General features: G+C 37.8%; 1 protein-coding gene across 6 annotated transcripts in view; it reads right to left on the bottom strand.

Moving 5' to 3' along the window:
* Positions 1-20,287, bottom strand: part of ZDHHC21 (zinc finger DHHC-type containing 21) — a 50,797-nt gene that overhangs the window by 22,014 nt on the left and 8,496 nt on the right. For 5 of the 6 annotated variants that reach the window (XM_027670645.1, XM_027670644.1, XM_027670643.1 and 2 more), the window contains 3 exons: positions 18,777-18,888; positions 17,652-17,790; positions 5,844-5,960 (listed from right to left, as the gene is read on the bottom strand). In XM_027670645.1, the coding sequence (XP_027526446.1) occupies positions 5,844-5,960; positions 17,652-17,790; positions 18,777-18,888 (368 nt within the window). Of the gene's footprint in view, positions 1-5,083; positions 5,166-5,843; positions 5,961-17,651; positions 17,791-18,776; positions 18,889-20,287 lie in introns of those variants that run through there. The other variant, XM_027670648.1, reaches the window with a different exon arrangement.

Raw genomic sequence — 20,287 nt, 5'->3', positions numbered from 1 at the left:
TCTTTACCTCCAACAATTATACATCAGAAACAATCTGAGGTTGATAATAGAAACTTTTTTCCTAGGTGAATTTTCTATGCCTTTTCCTATAAATAAATAGGTTAGTCATGCTTTTTTAAAGGAAAACAGACATCTGTTTCATCTAAAAATGAGAGAGGAATTATTAAAAGACATGTTGAAAATGTGTCTGGAGAAAGCAAGCAAGTTTCTGGGTACTATTTGATTTAGCTTCCCGATAAATTTTATTATTACATATACCTTCATAAAAAAATTGGAATTAAAAATGAGTAACACAGATACATCCTTCTCAATACTTTCTTGTAGCTTAAGTACAAAATACTGTTTTCTAGATAAGCTTTGCACTTACCATTGCAATACAATGTCATTAACTGGTGTAGGCAGTAGTTGCACAAGACAGAGAGTTTGGATTTTTTTTGTGGAAAATTTTAAAACTTTCTGAAATAGACAAAATTATAATTTACCTACAAATTGTACTTTTAATACTTATGACCAACCACCAACAAAAAAGCACCTCTCTACCTTCATGGAGTTTTAAAGTGTCTATACTAGAGCTATCTCTGTAGTGATTGAGGCAAAAGATGAATAATTGCTTGCGGAGTACAAGCAGCTAGAAGAGGCCTGAAGTAAAGGGTAACAATAATTTTTACAGCTGTTACTCTCAGTAAGAGACCATCTAGTTTTTCTAGGGTGCAACTGCCAAAATTCTTCGTCATATGTTTTTGAGTTTTTGTTTGTTTTACTTAAGTTTTATGCTAAGTTTGCTTCTACATCATTTCAAACAAAATCATTACAAAATATCATGCTGCCTGAGAATGTAAAAATACAGGCTCATTTCCAGTTAAGGAATATAAAATTCAACAAGTAATGACAGGAAATAGAGGACTGGTAAAGCAACTAACAAGCACAGAAGGCAAGCAGGCCTTTAACATATATGCATGATCATTTTGGAAATTACATCAGATAGTGTTTTCTTCACAGGTAAAACAGATTCTTCTATCCAGTTCTCTAGAAACTTGAAACTTATAAGTAAGAAGACTAATTGTTATACAGAGATTTTAAGAAAAGTATCATCTTAGGATACTAGACTTCCTAAAGCAGAATTTTAAATTTCTCCCTATTTCAGAGGCTTATGAATTAGAGGAACTTATATACTTCTATTTTCAAAGTATCCAAATGTCAGACAGATACTGGAAGAAGTGTTAAAATTCAGGATGATGACAAAATCAGAGGCACAGAGAGCTTGGGGAAAGCAACTGGAGAAGGAGGATGAAAAGAACCATGTGCCGCTTCTGCTAGAAGTGTGTTTCACATATGCTAGTTTCTAGGGAGAAAGCACTAATCCCGTATACAGAGGCCACCTCAGCTGCTCCCCTCTTCATCGGAACAATTCATGTCAAAAGTTCCTCTAAGGACAGTTTTTGCCAACCAGCTGTTCTTCTCTCATTGTAGGAAGTCACCTCCTTTGCTCTTTGGCTTCCTGGACCTCCAAATGAGTTATGAATAGCCTTAAGCTAATGATACCCTAACAGTGATACCACAATAAGAGAGGTGGTAAAAGTATGCTGAGAAATTACTGTCTGGTAGGTTACTTGGCCTATTCATCCCCTTCTCAAGCAGCACAGCTTTAAGAACATTCTCTCTGTAAGAGTCAATTTTAGTACACAAGTTACAAAGTTTTCACTTTTACCAGAGAGTGTTTTTTCCAAGCACCCGAATATCTGCTGAACACACATGAAACAGGATAAGAGCAGAATACATGTGTATTTTTCTTAAAGAACGTTTGAATAATTAATCTACTGTTATAACCAATGACAGCTATGCAATGATAGGCACAGAAGATCAGGCAACTGCACAATCACCTCAATTTTGCAAAGTGCCAGCACACACAGCTGAATAACTTCACCTGCACTTGGTAATATGCTGCTTTGCTTTTTTGTTTTAGCTACTGTCCTACTCCAGAAAAACGTGCTGCAGGATTATGCATTTTCATTATGCATTCAGCTGGACATTTCTTGACTTCAGAAAAAATGTATCCAAGAGGTGAAAATGCCTATTAAAGGAACTATGCAAACCTTCTGCTACTTCTTACACCTTGTCAATCTACCACTTAGCATGATTCTAGTAAGGAGTAACTCTGTTTCCAAAAATGCTGTACACAAAAGTCACATAATGCAAATTTACTCTACACATTAAACTGTATGTATCTTCTTGAAGTGGCAAAAGGATAAACTTCTGTAAATACAAAGATCAAGGATTTGGGATTTTTTTAAATATGCATGTCCTATACTCCTGGAAGAAGTCAGCCTTTATATTACTAAGATGAAACAAAAACTATTGGCTTGATTTCTTGAAAATTATATAATGATGGTCATGCAAGTTTATCTTACGGAGAATTTTTGTTACAAACGGGTTAAAGTTTGATAAATCTTAGGGGTTTTTTCCCAAAAATACGATTTTTGCAGCATTTGAAATACAAGTAAATAGTAATATTAAAATCCAACAAACCTGAACTTGCTGGACTTATTTAGCAACCATTTGTATTCACCAAATTTTAGATCACAGAGCTGCAACGTTGATTGTTGCTCCTATTAAAAAATACCTTTTATCCAGGAGCTGTGGAATTAATCTTGGTTTATGCTGAACTGCAAACACAGGCATAGAGGATGAACCAGGAAAATGTGTATTACTTGTTCTCCTGTACAAGCACAAGTAAAAGTTGCTTAGCATTTTTCAAAAGGCCCATGCTCTTGTCCAGCTCTCTTGCACACGCCTCTGGGCAGCTTCAGCAACTAATGAAATTAATGCTCTCAAGAGCAGCAATGGAGTAATGAATACTTTAACAAACATTAATACTTTAACTGTGCATATACATGCCTTCAAGCATTTTGAGTCTCTTTCAAATTAACCTCAACTGCACTATTACACTTCAATTACTGTGTTCTGTTAAATTTTGATCTGCACCTTATACTAAGTTTAATTTCATAATTAATTTAGTATTTTAAATAGACCTCATTTCAGACACAGGAATTTATACAGGAAGGTTACATGCTGAACAGTAACTTCAGCACAGTACACAGTAGAAACATCACTGCTTCTTAGTGACCATGGTTCACTGCTTCTACAGGACTTGTATGTCTTCCACACAGCGAGCTCAGCACTGTGGGTGGGTATATACCCAGACTCTTTGTTTCCCTATTTTATGCATCACAGGCATGTCTTTCGGGAGCCTGCAAAGAAACTACTCACTCACCTGCTGCCCTCTCCTCTGCCTTTTCCACTGGCTAGCCAAAGCTGTTACTGCTTATGGAGGAAGCAAGTCCCCATACTACAATGCTGGCAATCAAAAGCCATTTGTACAGAAAGATTTTCTGACACTACTTGCAGACTAAGCATAACCTCAACAAACAGACTTGCTTTGTTCGTTTGAAGTCTGGCTAGTTCTTGCCAAGCAGATTTCCTCAAAGTGACTGTATTGTTTATTCCTGCCAATTCTAGAATCATGAGGAAAGGAATGAAAAGGGAAAAGACGACTGCGTTGCTGGTATGGAAACACTTTAAGTAGGGGATGGACTACACAACCTACATTCTTCAATGAATCAAGGCAACGCCATCCACATGGTGTGAATGAATTAGTATTTGGAGATCCCAGTACTGGATTTCTACTTCCCCAGCAATCCCAACAAGCCTAAAAACTTGTCCATATGAGGCAAGCACAATAGTCCTTCTGCTACTGGGGGCAGGTAGAGTGCAGTGAGAGGTCTTAATGCAGTTCTGTACTTTCCAGCATCTGTCTCTCATAGACCATCCATATCCACAATTACTGCAGTATGTTTGTTTCACATTGGCAAAGACAACAAAAGAGACTATCCAGGCATACTGCAGCTCAGCAATCCTAACAATTATGATTTGTGCACAAAAAAAAAAGGGAGCTGGACTTGAAAATGCTGTTAGCCCACACCTGTTCCAGTGTAGCTGTCAGCTCTGTAAGTGAATAGGATGTACCTCACAGTATATGAGACCACTAACATAGAAAGAAAGGGCAGTTTATAAGCATGCAGTGGTGGCAATAGCCTGATGGTGTTAAGGCTCAGGACGGTGAGGTAACAACTGGGTTCTTATTGGTATTCATGCCTGTTGCAGAGGCAGTACAGTTGGTATCCTGTGTCAGAACAGAAACGTTCCAGGTTTCAGGTATATCTATAGAAACAGCTTCAGTCTAAGATGTTTTTATTTCATGCATAGTAATAGTACCTGAAAGGATGCCGATGGTCACTGCAAAAATTAAGTCTAGCTTCTGGCAGCCCACAGAGCAGAATGACAGACTTAGGGTTTGTTCCTTGTTTTCTTCTGTATCATTTTTGTGATTTAGTGTAGTAGTGATCACATGCGCTTTTTGTTTCTCCTCATATATATCCATTTAACAGAAATCAAAAAGACATCCATATTTCAGTATCAGAACAATCAGGCTTCCTGAGCTTCCATCTCTCCCATTACCGGGAGTGACAGTGAGCAGAATTCAGAGGTCTGTACCACTTCAGCTAGATAACCAACAAGGCATAGCAGTAATTCAGAAGCACATCCCAACTCTAGAGGATGCAGACACAAAGGTGGTATGTCTGCATTTAAACAAGGAGGATAGAACCTGTCAGCAAGACCCTGGAACAGAAATCAGGCACAGAGTAAAGGTGCAGAAATGTAAATCTGTTGACCTGGGGGTTGAGAGAAGGTGCAGAAATCGATCTGGTAGAGCAGCTGGAGAATGGCAAAAATAATACACAGCATAGCTACAGTCACAGAAAGAGCAAAAGCCAGTAAACTTATGCAAAGGTAATACGATAAAACAAAAAAAGCAATATTATTGTCTTACCTAACAGAAGGAAAAACTAAACTAATTTTTGTCCTTTATTCTATACAAATGAATTACACAATACAGTTGGAAGGTTTTCCATTTTGTACAAAGGTTAATACTGTGCAAACCTTCATAATTTCAAATGAAATCTCAGGCAGATCTCCATCAGTTGTAGTCAGAAAGATGCTGTCATCTTGTACTTTACTGTCTTCAAAAAAAAAGTTCAGCAGGCAAGACCATACACCTTTTCAGACAGGTATGGATCCAACTAATGTCCTCTTTCTGTTCAACACTGCTGTATTTTAAACATTTATATGGCTTCACAAGACAACTTTAAAACATTTGCTGGAAGTTATTAACTTCTAATGTACAGAACAGGATGTTACACCAAAAAAAGCCAATTTCTTGTACATATTTATTACATTACCAAATTCATCTATCTGGAAAATTTTTCCATGCAAAAGATTTTTTTTTTGGTACCTTTAAATATAGAGTATGCATTTGGACCGTAAATCACACATGGTTATATTCCCAAGTTAAACAATTAAAGAGATATGAGCATAAGCATATTTATTAAAATACTTAACAAGAATTCTGTATTCTCAGAATGTATGACTTATTAGTGGGCCTCACTGTCACATAATTCGGACCAGATACATGAGAGTTTAAAATAAAACCAAAAATCAAAACCCGCAAATACATACCTTGTACACTGTAAAATTCCATGACAATGTATGGGTTTACTTTACTAATACAAATCAGGAAATTTACTTGATAGACTTATTAGACACTTGTTTGTTAGAAAGCTTCTTAAGACTTCTTGGTGTCAAGAGTCTTGACAGACCACATATCAAACAGGTACCTCACAGTGCAAGTGTTTTTCTATTCTTCCCTTAGATGCAATCTGTTTTTCTGTTTTTATTAACTGTACTGAAAATAAAATTAATATATACTTCTAAAATTAGATACTTACAGTGAAAATACCAATTAGCTGAGTGTAAAAGAGTCGACTTATTCCACCTAATATTATTAGACCCATGAAGACAGATATTCTTAGGAGAGCAAGTTCATGTCTAAATACAAAAATATCCTAGAACAAGACACAAAGAAGAGAGAGTTTAGCAGTTACAAATTAATTAAAGTCTTTGAACCAAGTGGAAATACAAGATAAGAGAAGTGTGTTCTCAAAGACTTACAGCTGAAGGTAAATACTGGATTTTGAGCTACACTGCAAATCATTGATATATTTATGTATTAAAAGTAGAAAACAATAATTTTTTGTTTATACATGTAAGCAGTTGGGTTTAATTTTGCCAGATTGTTAAAAAGAAACTTCTTCAAGTATTTAAGGTTTTGCGAATAGATCAAACTCAAGTGGGCTATTCCTGAATCTTCCATTTCAAACTGTGCCAGATTGCTACACACAAGCTACATAACCCAGGAAAACCATTCTGTTAAACAGACTCCTATGCCTCAGCTACCAGCCACAGCACATTTCATTTTTACATCACCTCTTTTGTAATTAAAAAAACAGCATTCTGAGCTTTACTCTTGAAGATGGTAGCTACAAAATCCAAGTATCTGTACTGAATTGTTCTCACTGCAATGCTGCCTATTATCCAACATAAACTTATCTTCACCTTTTAAATTTTGGCCTTGAGTGCATTACTGTACTTCTGGATAAGAGTGCACAATAAAGATGCTTGAGGGTACAGGAAAACAGGGATATATTTGATCAGCTGCACTGGAAAGGATAAAACACCTTATTTTTATTACAGGAAAACATTTGCACGTGGCAGTTACATTAGGTGTACCGTGAGCTCACACCCTATCTTACCCTTGGATAACGGGTTCATACACCCATTCTCTTATTTGTAAGTTACAATTACATTTTCAAGGCTGTCTTTTGAATATACACATCTGTTTTTCCACTCAGAAAAAGCGCGATCACAGCAGGAAACTATTAAAACCTTTCAAGTAAACTTTAAATTACAAGCAGAACATAAAAGTAAACTGAATGGAAAAAAAAAACAAAACAACCCACAACACTGCTTTTGAACTTTCCTTACTTATGTTCAACCAGTAGGAATTGAGGAGGAGCAATTCTTAGACACTGGGTTTTTTAAAATGGAAAATTGTTAAAGCAAATTATGTTTAGCAAAAAAAAATCTGATTTTTCATTTAAATTATTTCCATTAAGGTTCAAAATATAAACCCAGGGAAAACAGTTATACTGCCTACTAAAGCTGTGAAGAAAGTAAAAATTTGATGAACACATAGAAATCACTAGTTAACCAGCTAAAACAAAAGGCAATCCCCGACAGTCTCTTCTGAACTACTGCAACAGTGCCTCCCCTCTCCCCCTCCCTTGTTAATATTGGCTTTTCTTGCTGTTGTAGAAAATATAGTCTTCACTTTCATATTTTTAGCCCTTCTTACTCAGTTAATGAGCTAATTTAAACTTAAATCAACTTAAAATAAAAGCAGTCATACTAGTCTGATTTCTCTTTCCCTTAGCCCATAAAAGCTTTAAAGAAAAGCAAGGTAATACACAGCTTCTACTAGTAGTTCATACCTTCATAGCTAAGCTGTTTTATCATAGCAGATATGTTTTGAAATATTCAAGCTCAACTTCACAAAAAACATTGAAATGTAAGAGAAGAGTGCCAAGAGCAGTTACATTCTGGATCTGGCATCACACTCCCACATTAGCACCCCCTGCAACTCTGATTTCAAAGAGTTCCTTCTCTTGAGCATCACCTCCAGGTACATCACCCAACACATGACAACAGAAAATCCTAGTGTAAAGAAGAGAGGTTGCATTCTCATCTGACCCTTCTAACGCACGTTAAACCTAGAGGCACAGAAAAGGAAAGACCTTTCATGCTGAGGATCACAAAATTATAGATTCACAGAATGGCCTGTGTTGGAAGGGATCTTAAAGATCAGCTAGTCCCAACACCCCTGCTGTGAGCAGAACACCTTTCACTAGAGCAGGTTGCTCAGAACTCCATCAAATCTGGCTTTAAACAGTGCCAGGGATGGGCATCCACAAATTCCCTTGGCAAGCTGCTCCAGTGCATCCTTATCCTCTGAGTAAAGAATTTCCCCCTAATACCCAATCTCAATCTACTCTCAGTTTGAACCTATTCCCTCTTGTCGTGCCACTCCACCTCTTGTACACAGTCCCTCTCCATCTTTCTTGTAGGTTCCATTCAGGTAATGGAAGGCTCCAAGTACATCACCCCAAAGCCTTTTCCAGGCTGAACAAACCCAGTTCACAGAATCACAGGATTGCTATGATTGGAAGAGACCTCTGGAGTTGCACAGGAACACATCTAGAGACAGGTTTTGAACACTCTGGAGAGGAAAACTCCACAACCATCCTCTTGACACCTGCCCCTGAGATATTTACCCCTTTCAGTCTTCTCTAAACAGGCCCAGTTCCCACAGTCTCTTCTCATAAGAGAGAGGATGTCATGGGAGACAGTGTCAAAAGGTAGACAAGTCAAGGTAGACAATATCCACTGCTCTTGCCTCGTCATCCATCCTGCCATGCCATCACAGAAATCAAGCATGATTTCTCCTTGGTGTATCCCTGCTGACTACTCCCGATAACCTTTTCTTTTACATGCTTGGTGATGACCTCCAGAATGATCTGTTCCATCACCTTTCCAGGGACCGAGGTTAGCCTGACTGGCTGCTAGTTTCCCAAATTATTCTTCTTGCCTTTTTGAAGATGGGAGTAACACTGGCTTTTCTTCAGTCATCATGTACCTCTCCTTTCTCCATGACTTTTCAAAGATGATGCAGAGTGACTTAGAAACAACATCTGCCAGCTCCCTCAGCACCCATGGGTGCATCCCATCAGGGCCCATGGATTTATGGGTGTTAAGTCTCCCTAGCTGATCTCTAACCCAACCTTTTACAACCAAAGGGGAGTATTCCTTTCTCTAGCCTTTCTCTCTTACAACCAAGGTCTGGGATTCCTAAGGGATGGCCTCAGCAGTAAAGACTGAAGCAAAGAAGGCATTCAGTAATTCCACCTTCTCTGGGTCTTCCATCACCAGGACATCCATCTGATTCAGCAGCGGCTCCATACTTTCCTTAATCTTCTTAATCTTCTTTTTGCTGTTGACATACTTGTACAAGCCCTTCTTTCTGTCCTTGATATCCCTTGACAGACTCAATTCCAAGGGGCCTTGGCTTTCCTCGTCACAACCCTGCATAAACTGCTGATATTCCATATAGTCCTCCCATATGGTTTTTTTTTCCACATCCCATAAATTTCTTTCTTCTGTTTTGAGATTTGCTAGAAGCTCTCTGCTCATCCATGCAGGTCTCCTGCCATCTTGCTTTATTTCTTGATCATAGGTATACATTGGTCTTGAGTTTGGAGGAAGTGATGCTGAATATTGACCAGCTTTTTTGAATCCCTTTTTTTTTAGAGCCCTATCCTGTGGGATTCCTCTAAGCAGGTCTTTGAAGAGGTTGAAGATAGCTCTCTGGAAGCTCAGGGTTCTAGTCCTGCCTACTGCTTTGCTTCCTTCACGCAGGACCCTGAGTTCCACCATCTGCCTCCAAGGCTGCCTCCAACCTTCCCATCTTCAACCAGTCCCTCCTGGTTTGTTAGTGCAACGTTCAGCAACACACCTCTTTTCATTGGCTCTTCCACCACTTTCATCAAGAAGTTATCTTCAATGATCTGTGGGAACTTCCTGGACTGTGTGTGCTGAGCCGTGTTGTCTCTCCAGCAAATACCAGGGTGGTTGAAGTCCCCCAGGAGACCAAAGGCTTGTGACCATGAAGCTATCTCCAGCTGCCCATAGAAAGTCTCATCAACTTCCTCCTCCTGAGCAGGTGGCCTGCAGTAAACACCAACAACAGTGTCACCAATATTAGCCTGTCCCTTAATTCTTACCCATAAGCTCTCAACTCATTTGTCTCTCCCTGGGCAGAGCTCAGTACATTCCAGTTGCTCTCTCACATGAAGAGCAACTCTACCACTTCACCTCACTGACCTGTCATTTTCTTTTGATGCAGCCCAGCACACATGTGACTTTCTGGGCTACAAGTGCACATTACCAGCTCATGTACAGCCTCTCATCCAACAGCACCCGCAAGACCTTCTCAATAAAGCTGCTCTCAGTCTATTCATCCCCCAGCCTGGCACCCCAAAACAGGTGCAGCACCTTGCACTTGGTCTTATTAAACCTCGTGATATTCCTACAGGCCCACTTCTTGCCCACATCCCTCTGGATGGCATCCCATCCATCAGGTGTGTCAACAGCACCACTCAGCTTGGTGTCATCTGCAAATCAGCTGAGAGTGCACTCAACCCTTTCATCTATGTCATCAGTGAAGATATTAACACTGTTCCACTACAGCCCCCGGAGGGACAGCACTTGTCACCGATGCCCATCAGGACTCTTGAGTCACTGAACCATTACCCTCTGGATGCGACTGTCCAATCAATTTCTTACCCATCTAACGGTCCACTCATCAAATCCATCTCTCTCCGATTCAGAGCAAAGGATATTGTGGGAGACTGTGGCAAAGGCTTTACAGAAGCTCAAATAAATGACATCTGTAGCCCTTCTCTTGTCCACTGATGTAGTCACTCCATCACAGAAGGCCACTAGGGTCAGGCAGGGCTTGCCTTTAGTGAAGCCATGCTGGCTGTCCCAAATCATTCCCTGTCCTCCATGTGCCTTAGATGAAAGATCTCTAATTCCCTTCTTTCCCTTCTCCCTTTCTTCCCTCTTTTCTCCTCGATGAAAGCATCTACTGCAAAAGACGGGGGGTTGCTGAACTCCTAGAGAGAAGAGGTGACATGACCAATGTTTTTTCCAACCATTATACAACCCTAGCAAATCAAAGTCCCTGAGGCAATGATGACCTGAAAGTCAATGTCTGGCCCTCACTTAGTTCCTTCTTAGAACTGACAAAAACATTTTTTTCCATCTAAGAAAACCAATCAAACTATAACTGATCAATCTGCAAGACTAGTCAATAATTTACTAATCCCCCTTTCAATGTATTTTGAACAGGTCCTCTTGTTCAAACACCATTTAGGATTCATCAGTCTCAGTGCAGTGTGAGTACCGAGTGTGATTTTGGAGTCTGAGGTGTAGGCTATCTGCACTAACAGGAAGAACTACTCAGACTGAGCCACGAAGCATATGCACAGATTAGCTAACATCACCAATGCACAAACTATCAGCTCTCGTGGCAAAACAGTAGCTTTTTTCTACGTTGGGCCAGGTTGACATATGTGGCTTTGGCACAGATATTAAATGCCCAGTTTTAAAAACATGAGAGCTGCCCTTCAGGAAGCCCCTTTCTCCTCTCCTTTATGCCAACTCCACAGCCTAACTGCTCTGTCAAAACTTCAGTTCCCATGGGTTGCTGCCACTGCCTTTCTACTTAGCATTTGCTACGTCACTCAGACCTCCACTCCTCTTAGGCTGCTGCCTGTTCTCCAGGTTTTTAAGTTCCATTTAGCTGCTACTTCTATCCATCCAGTCAAACTGCAAAGATTCTTAGCTACCCATAAAAATGGATCAAAATGTGTATGATAGAAACTTGTCACAAAATACATGTGGGTCTATAAGATTATGTTGAGGAATGGACTACAAACCATGAGGTCTGGCATCTTTATCTTAACAGGTAATACCAAAACACCTACAGAAACCAAGTGTTTGTGACAGACTAACACAAGCCTTCCTCAACCCCATAGTAGAACACATGCCAAGTCTTCATTTGTGAGCGTCAACCATTATGGATGATCCCTATGACAAACGCTACCACTGACTAGAACAACAGCTACTACAGCCTTATGCTATCATACAGGAGAGAGGTCAAAAACAATGATGGGTCCAGCACAAGATCATACTCAACTATATGATCACTGCTTCCAAATTCAGCTTTCTTCTTTATCCTGCTAACAATTGCAGCAACAACAAAAAAGCACAAAAGTGTGTAACAGGTCCCTGCCATTTGCAGTATTGCATTGTTATTTTCAAGCATTTATAGTATTCCTTTAGAAAAAGCACACTGTACTGAGGACAGAGCTTTCAGCAGGAAACACAAGACTATTGTATCTGTTCCAGAAGGGACAAAGTGAAAAAACACCTTCATAATTTTTCAGTTACAATGGAAGATTCATTTATTCAATCTCTCTTCTTTAATGAAAAATGTATCACACAAAAATTAATATACCAACAAATATATTAAGATACCTCTTGAGGAACAATACTTCATGCAATACTTCATGCTTGTCTATTCTCAGTTACAAATGCCTGGCATGTCTGGTGATGAAGTCAGTCTATCAACTTAGCTATCATAAAAAGAGCACAGAATATAGAACAAAGCCAGGTTGTCAGATTCCAGAAAGCAAACTAAAAAATACAGACTGCAGGTTTTGTAGGAAGAAAGAGGAAGGAGAGGTCCAAGGGGGAAAATTCACTTATGTCAATTAAAAAGAAAAGAAAATTAATTCACAGAACATGAGCTGCATCCTAATAAGCCCTTTTTATTATTAATAATGACCGATATTTATGTAAAGTACTTTTTGATTCTACACTATTTCAGGTCTACTAGATGAGTAATTTTCCAGTCTGATTCATGACAGATTTGGTTTAAAGTAAAAATGGGAATAGCGCTCTGATTCCAAAAATTATTGTCTACATAGAGTTCAATATTACTGAATTATTTCAGTAATTCTGAAAGAGTTTCAGACTAGAACAGAAGGTCATAAAATCTTCACATAAAAATTATAGTACTAATATATTAAGTTTTAACAAAATGTTATCCTCTCAGTCTTTCCTATCTTTTCTCTACAGATTATGTATTTACTTTCTAGACTTAATTCAATATTGTTATACTGTCCTTATATTCATATACTGTAGGAGAGCACGGTTGGGTTGGTTGTGCAGAACAATGAGAAAGAAAATGTTGATGTTTTCCTTTTTTTAAAAACCTCTCAAATCCTGTATGCTCTTTCATGATTCTAAGACAAAAAGTTTTCTGTTAGATTCTCTTGACAACATACGTGGACTTTGGATGATACATATTTCCACATTTTAATTAATATTAGTTAATGCATAATATTGAAATAAATATTACTGCAAGAAATCTTTTCACAAAGTCTAATGAATAATTCCTAGCACTTATTATTTGGAATTGGGAAAGCTGAGTCCCAGACACAGTAGGCTGATATTGCCAGAATGCATCCTCCATGTTCTTTCCTTTGCCCTCTACCAATAACACTCAGAACAGTGTGATTAGGTGATTAAAGATTAGGTGACAATATTTTCAGAATATATGGTGGATAACTGAAGAAATGGGAAAAAAATAAAAGAGCAAAAGGGTTTAGTTTTTTGTATGTCAAGGGTTTTTACTATGACAATCATTCTAGCAACATTTCTAGCAAATAGAATGCATCAGCAGAATTTCTTTCACTTAAAAGACTAAAAGCCTTCTATAAACCAGGTAAAATATACTGCCAAAGCATTTACTTTTGCTTCTATTTGACCAGCTGTGTCTAGAATCTGTGCCAGCGCAGCCATTGAGAAAGCAACTATTTAGTTATGAGAAGACTAGTTATTTATTTTTATCTGGCTATTGATTGAGTACTTCCTAAAAGATAAGGTCAGGCTTCCTGACTTCGATATTTTATAATGATGATACAAAATTAAAAATGTTCCAATGTCAGCCTCTGAAAACCACCAAGGCCTGCAGAGGAACTAATATGCTATTTTATTTGAATTATATATTTTCCTTCAGCTATGATCCCACATAGACAATTTAACTACCATCTCCTTCATTTCTAGCAGTAATTGCACTCCTCCTGCTGGACAAATAGAGGCAACAATCCATCTTTCTGGCAGTGTATCAATTACAAGAGCAAAGAATATTATGAAACAATTTTCTGCAGTAAGAGGTGAAGCTAAAAGATTGAATCTCTACAGAAATGGCTTCCTCCATTACCTTTAAACCTATCACCCTTTCCTCAGTATACTTAATTAAAAATGTTTTTCTTTCTTGACCCTTTAAAAATAATACACAAGATTTAATTCAGAGGAAGTACTAATATGGTGATCACATTTTCATAATGCATTAATCGGTACTGTAATAAAATTATTATTTCACAAGAGCACTAAAAGCAATTTTAATTCTCCAGCTTCTGTGTTATGTACTATTTTATATCCAAAGAATAAAAAATAAGATGAGGGCACACTGCCAAAAAACTCTCAAGTATTTTTAATGAGCAAGAATAAGCTTATTCCAGATGGCTGTTTAGAAAAAAAATTATTCAGTTCTTTGAATCTGCACTAAACACTAGCCCCTGTCAATTCAGAAAACGTAAGCTCTTCGTTACAGCCAAAATTTCAACAAAGAACAGCACTTCTGTGAAACACTCTCTGGAATGCTGTGCTACTTCAGCTTTAATTGATACATACAGATGAAAAGAATCTTGCAGGATGCTTGCCTAAAAACTTAACTAATAGTATGCCAATTTTATCACTGGTCCCATTCATTCAATGTCAAAATGACACAGTTCTGACAAATTATTTTGTAGCATGAAGTTATATGGTACCACATCCTCAGCAATACTTTAAAAAATCAGCTCCTTAGGGCTCTGAAGTCATCTTCCAGGCAGATATATTGACTAGGCACAACAACAAACTATCCTTAATTTTCTGTACTTCAGTGTATACCCCGCCCTCCAATCCTGCAGTTGAAAAACTGAGAAAGCTAAATACTATTCAGTGTAACACTGTACTTCACAAAGGTCTGAACAGATCAGATCTGGTTTGTCTACTGTTCTTCTATGTTGTGTAAATATATTTATCTCTCTGGGGCACAGAATAGTGCATACTATAACACAGACCAAGTTTTTAAAAGGAAGAGTGTAATTTGAAGTGTCATATGCAAATTGATAAAGCCAAAAACCCCACAGCTAAAAGTAAGCAAAAATAAACAGAACAGAGTGAGTACTCAATTTCTTTCATGACTCTGTAAACTTAGGCAGCCAAACACGGGAACCTGATCCACTCTTCAGGCAAGCATATTGAAATGGACTAAAATAATTGCTGCATATGTACTCTACCTCCTAACCTGTCACCTGTCAAAGGGTACATATTAAAAGTAGGCTTCTCTCCAAGAGAGAGTACAAGTATCAGTGAGAAGAAGTTTTATACATACTCATTTTTTGAACTGTCATCATTAAGAACTACTTATTATTACCTCTTTAGGGGTTGTAAAACGTCTGAAGTAAACATGATTTCCCTTTCCCTCTCTTGCACAGACCATCTCCAAGCAAATAATTAGGTTACCTTTCATACTACTTTCAAAAAGCACAGCTAACAGACAGACCTTGGGTTCATCATCTAAACACTGTGTAATTGCTAAAGTAAGTCAGCGCATTCAGGGAACTCTCACAATAAAAAGAAAATACTCTATCACGATATCACACTATTAGAAGCGTACAGGTCTGTCTCGGCATCTATGGAAAGATGCTCCAAGCAGACAGCGAGTTTTTCTCTGCTCCATATTTCTAGCGTCACTTAAGTGATTCAAATGGAAACACTGATATAGATTAAAAAAAAATTAACTTCCTTTATAAGTCCAAGAAGTACAGTCTTCCTACATTTTCAACTCTCCTTTGAAACATCATCTTCACACACACTTTCATGGGAACATCACATCCACTTCAGACTGATACAGGGGCAAATAAGAAGCTTGGAAGGCTACGTCCCATTCTTTTTCAGGAGCAGAATTTTTCATGAAGTTTAATATTATTTTATATCATTTAGGATACAAAATCATATAATACACTTTAGTTGTTCAACAAAATGGAAAATGGGACTTGCCTTACCCACAAGGAAAGGCCAGTCTCCAGCAGCCTTGAAAGATGAGTGTGACATCACCAGCGAGAGTATGCTGGGGTGTCACATCCACATGGAGTTAAAAAATCTGCTGCACCTCAGTACTTGGAAAAAATCTCAACAAAATTTAGAGCACACTACCAATATCTGAGATGATCTTAGTCTCTTCACTCACAACATCTGGAATGTTACTTGTTTTCTAGGTCTTTTTCTTTAGTGTATGTTAGACATTGGATTATTATATTGGGTCAGAATAATGCATGTCAGGGTGGGGGAGGAGGGACAAGTCGAATCTCATGGAGGTGAGGTCATGTCCTGTCCCACACGACAGCCCCTCAAGACTCACCAGGCAACCCCGGAGCAGCAGTCAGTCAAGGGCAGGCTGGGAGCACGGCCTATACCACACCCTGGAGGCCTCTATCCCAGCCTCAGACTAGATGACACAGTGGGAGCAATGCCTCTTACCCCGCCCCAGAGCCCCAGTGGGCCAGAAATCCCACCTAGGAGGGGCAACCACAGGGGGCTAGAGCAGATAAAACCAAAGACATGTGCTCTCCACATGTTCAAACCCACCATTTCTAGCCTCCTGTAGTGGACCTACACTGGATCTAGGAATGCCCTATATCTCTCCTTTTATCTCTCTTTCTTTTCCTCCTCTTCTAATTTCCTTTCTTAATATTTGGGATAGCTGGATACTGGATGGGTTGGCTTTCACTATGTTGTATGTGTTAGCATATGCTAAGTCAATGCTTCATGGAATGCTTGCTTTTGGTTGAATGCTACCCTTTAAACTTTTGCCAAGTACTCTTATTTTTTTCTTAAGTCTACCAGTAAAAGTATCCCCTGAGAAAATGTGTGCAGCTTTTCTCTTTTGCGCTCTCTCTTAAGGTGTTGAAAGAACTGAGGGTTCTTCTAATAATCCAGAGATATTGTTGGAGCCTTGTATATTTTTTTAAAACTCCCTTGGTGAGCTCGTAGCTCTGATGCTGGGGTCTTACAGTGTACTTATATTTGTTACAGTTCCATACAAATAAAAAGTCCATTTCAGATTGTAGGTAGAAGTTTTTATGCTTCTTTATAAGGAAGATCTTGTAACATTTTCTTCAAAGGAAAGAGTACTAGCTTTGCTGTTCTGGCACTTTCAAGCACTGAGCAACTTTCAAGCAAACCTCTTAAGTATTCTGAAAATTACAGGTAATAAACATAAATGAGCACCAGAGACAGAGACTTTACAACTTGAGTTTCAAAATGGAAGAAATTCCATAATTTTTTACTCTATTCCAATCTTAAGTCCATTTTCTCTGTTTGTGTGTTCAACTGCCATTTACTGATGACAAGATATGAAAATATATCTGTTTATATATAGTTCAAGTAAAACAAATCAAACTTAATTCTCTCTTAACCCACATAACTTTTTCAAAGCAACACAAAATATTGCTTCAAAACCAATGTATATTTTTTTTCCTTGCAGAATGATCGTATGTTTTTCTCATTTTTTGCTGGCAATATCAGCATTTTTAAATAGGGTATTAGGATAGATATATACTCCGCATAAATTTACTCTGGAGACAGTAAAAGAAAATTTTAATACCTTGTTTCTTCTCAGTACTCCTTATCACTTCTAAAGAAACCTAACTTGTTCTGTCCTCCTTTCCTAGATTTCTGAGAAAACTAACATTGTGTTTTTAACACACAGAAATCATATACATTTCAGAAAAATGTTTTATTACTTACCATAAATCAGTCTGCTTACTTGATAACATATATCTAGTTGAACTCTCTTCATTCTCAACAACTGAGCCAGCAGAAATGTGTAGTAACTAGATACCAAAACAAATGCACTGCAATACTAGCTATTTATTCTCATTGTAGAGAAAGCAGATTCTTACCCAGTTTTCTTTTTTCAGAGGCAAAAAGTAGTAGTAATGGCAGAAATCAAGTATCAGCGTATAGGAACTAAGGATCTGAGTGTAGAAACACAGCTGTAAAAACAGCCAATGATTGTCTTCACCAACACAGTTATTAATCCTGCAGAGAAAGAAAGTGTGTATATATAAAGAAGAAATACAAATACTCTCACACTGAAGTTATGATACTGTGAATAAGAGACTTTATGATTACTTTTGGAGCAAACGTTACGAACTACTGGATCCATTGCAGTGCCACTTAAAGTGTAAGTTGCACTACTGAGATCACTGTTTAGAACAGGAAACACATTTATCTTTCATACAGCAGAGATACTCCTGCAATTTTAAGGAACACTGAAGTCATAAAACTGTTTTTTTAAAGTCTGCAAAATTTCACAGTAATACATATATTATCTTCTGCTACTCAACACATTTCACTGGTTGTGAACTATGTAGAGTCCCAAATCTGGAAATGCAAACAAGTGGTTTGAAATAAATGTGATCACAGGTTACCCTGATGAGACTTAGGAATGAGCCAAAGGAACAGAAGACAAAACAGGCATCCCTATTCAGAAACTCCTTCTGCATATTCCAACATGAAGAAGTAAAGGAATCACAAGGATTCTAGCTATATTAAGTATAAGATTAGAAACCTTTGACACCTAGATATAGTCTGCATCACAGAAGTTACATGGACGCAATTTTATACAAGAATTAGCATGGACATCATTACCAAGCTAAGCCAGAATGACAGAAGCACTATACTGGCACTATTTTCTGAAATAGTGATTGACAAAAAAGGTAGTTTGAAACATGGTTAAATTAACACAGGGGGATCCTGATGTCAATGCTGTCCTCTGCAGTTTGTCATTGCTGCCTTACTGGAAATTGTACCTCAGAATTACTTCCAGAAATGTTTCTTTTCACTTTCAATTTTACTGGTAGACATAATAAAGCTCAGAGCTCTTATTTCCCTGCTCTAAATGCTTAAACAATTAAGCAATACAGGGAAAGAAATATGACAAATGAGGAGCAGTCAAGACCACAAACTTCAAAATTAATCACTAAAACAACAGCAGATTATTAGAACAAATGTCCTGGTTTTACCATGGACAGTGGTGATCCATCCTCCTCACGCAATGTCCACAACGACTGCAATGGTGTGAACGCTTTGGTCTCATCATGTTGCATTTGTTACAAAGCTCCCAATATTCTCGTTCTAGGTGAAAATGTAAGACATATTGGAGAGATTTAAACTCAATACTGTGTGCTCATAATAAATCGGTATGCTTCTCACTTTAAAAAAAATTCTTACTATTATCTGAGAAGGATAAGCATCACACAAAAAACTTTTTCCCACTGTGACCTTAATTAAACTGGAAGATATTACTGCTACTCTGTGTCAGTCTGCCTCTCCAAAGTCCTCTCTTTTCCAGTATATTTCAACGGAGCAATTATTACAGCACAAAAGCTGTGACTCACACAAGGAGGACTGGAACACAATTATTTTCTTACACTTCTACTGTGAAAAAAACCTATCTGCTAGACAGAACTATGATACAATAGCCCTTCAAAACCTCCTGAGGAAATACTGCTACTGTCTGCTAGCTAAAATACAGTCCACAACAAACGCTTCAGGAGCATCTTCAATCCCAAAGCATTTTAATACATGCATCTCACCACATGCAGTTTTACACATAAGGCAAACAAAAAACAGGTAGAGGATAGGCTTGTATTTACAAATATACACTATTATTAAAGACCCAATGTGAGATTCTTTAAAAGCTAATCTGTGGAGATACTGAGTAGCTGAAAGTACTAGGACCTACTGTTGCTCAGCTTATATTTATCTCAAATTGCACCATCCAAATTAGAGGAATTCTTTGAAAATTAAAATTTAAATCGTATGTTCAGAAATTTCATCTTCACATGGGAAACAAGTCATATCAACACTGTAATAGTTCCAGTCACAAAAACATATATTTTCTGTCTTTAGGGAAAATAGGTGGATGGTTGAGAAATTTAAATACTTTGACTGGTTATTTCTGCCTAAATAATTTTTTTTTGATGTACAGAAATTCCTTAAACCCAGGGGTAAAAGAAAAAAAAAAAAGAAAAAAGCTTATTTTTACAGTGGGGCATTCTGAAATTCTATACTATAAAACACTGTTCCTATATAAACAAAATAAAGTTAAATATAGCACTTCTGTGCCACCTGCAAGCAGCACTAATCTGGTCTTTCTTGCTGCAAAATAACATTTGAATACTGGAAGTAAAGAAGCCCAATATCTGAGATCATTAAACTAGTAATAATGACAGATGGAAACTGATTTACAATCTGTTCCCATAAATACCGTGTCACAAAGGTGTCACTCACTAATAGGGTAGCTACCAGCAGAGTTCAGAAACACCCCAACTCATTTTTAATACAATTTATACTGTGCAAAAATGTATCCTCCTGTCAACCTAGAGAATACCGGAGAATCAAAGTGCTACTTTCAAAAGTACAAAATCCCTGGTATAACACCCACAAAATCAAAATATCAAAGTCACAGTCTAGCCTCAACGTTCCATCTTCAGAAGTATCTATAAAGTACCAGTGCTGTATGGAATGAATG

This window comes from Neopelma chrysocephalum, unplaced genomic scaffold (assembly GCF_003984885.1).
Source record: "Neopelma chrysocephalum unplaced genomic scaffold, ASM398488v2 Primary Assembly neopelma1_96921, whole genome shotgun sequence".
Taxonomy (NCBI): Eukaryota; Metazoa; Chordata; class Aves; order Passeriformes; family Pipridae; genus Neopelma; species Neopelma chrysocephalum.
This window is presented reverse-complemented; position numbering and strand designations above follow the sequence as displayed.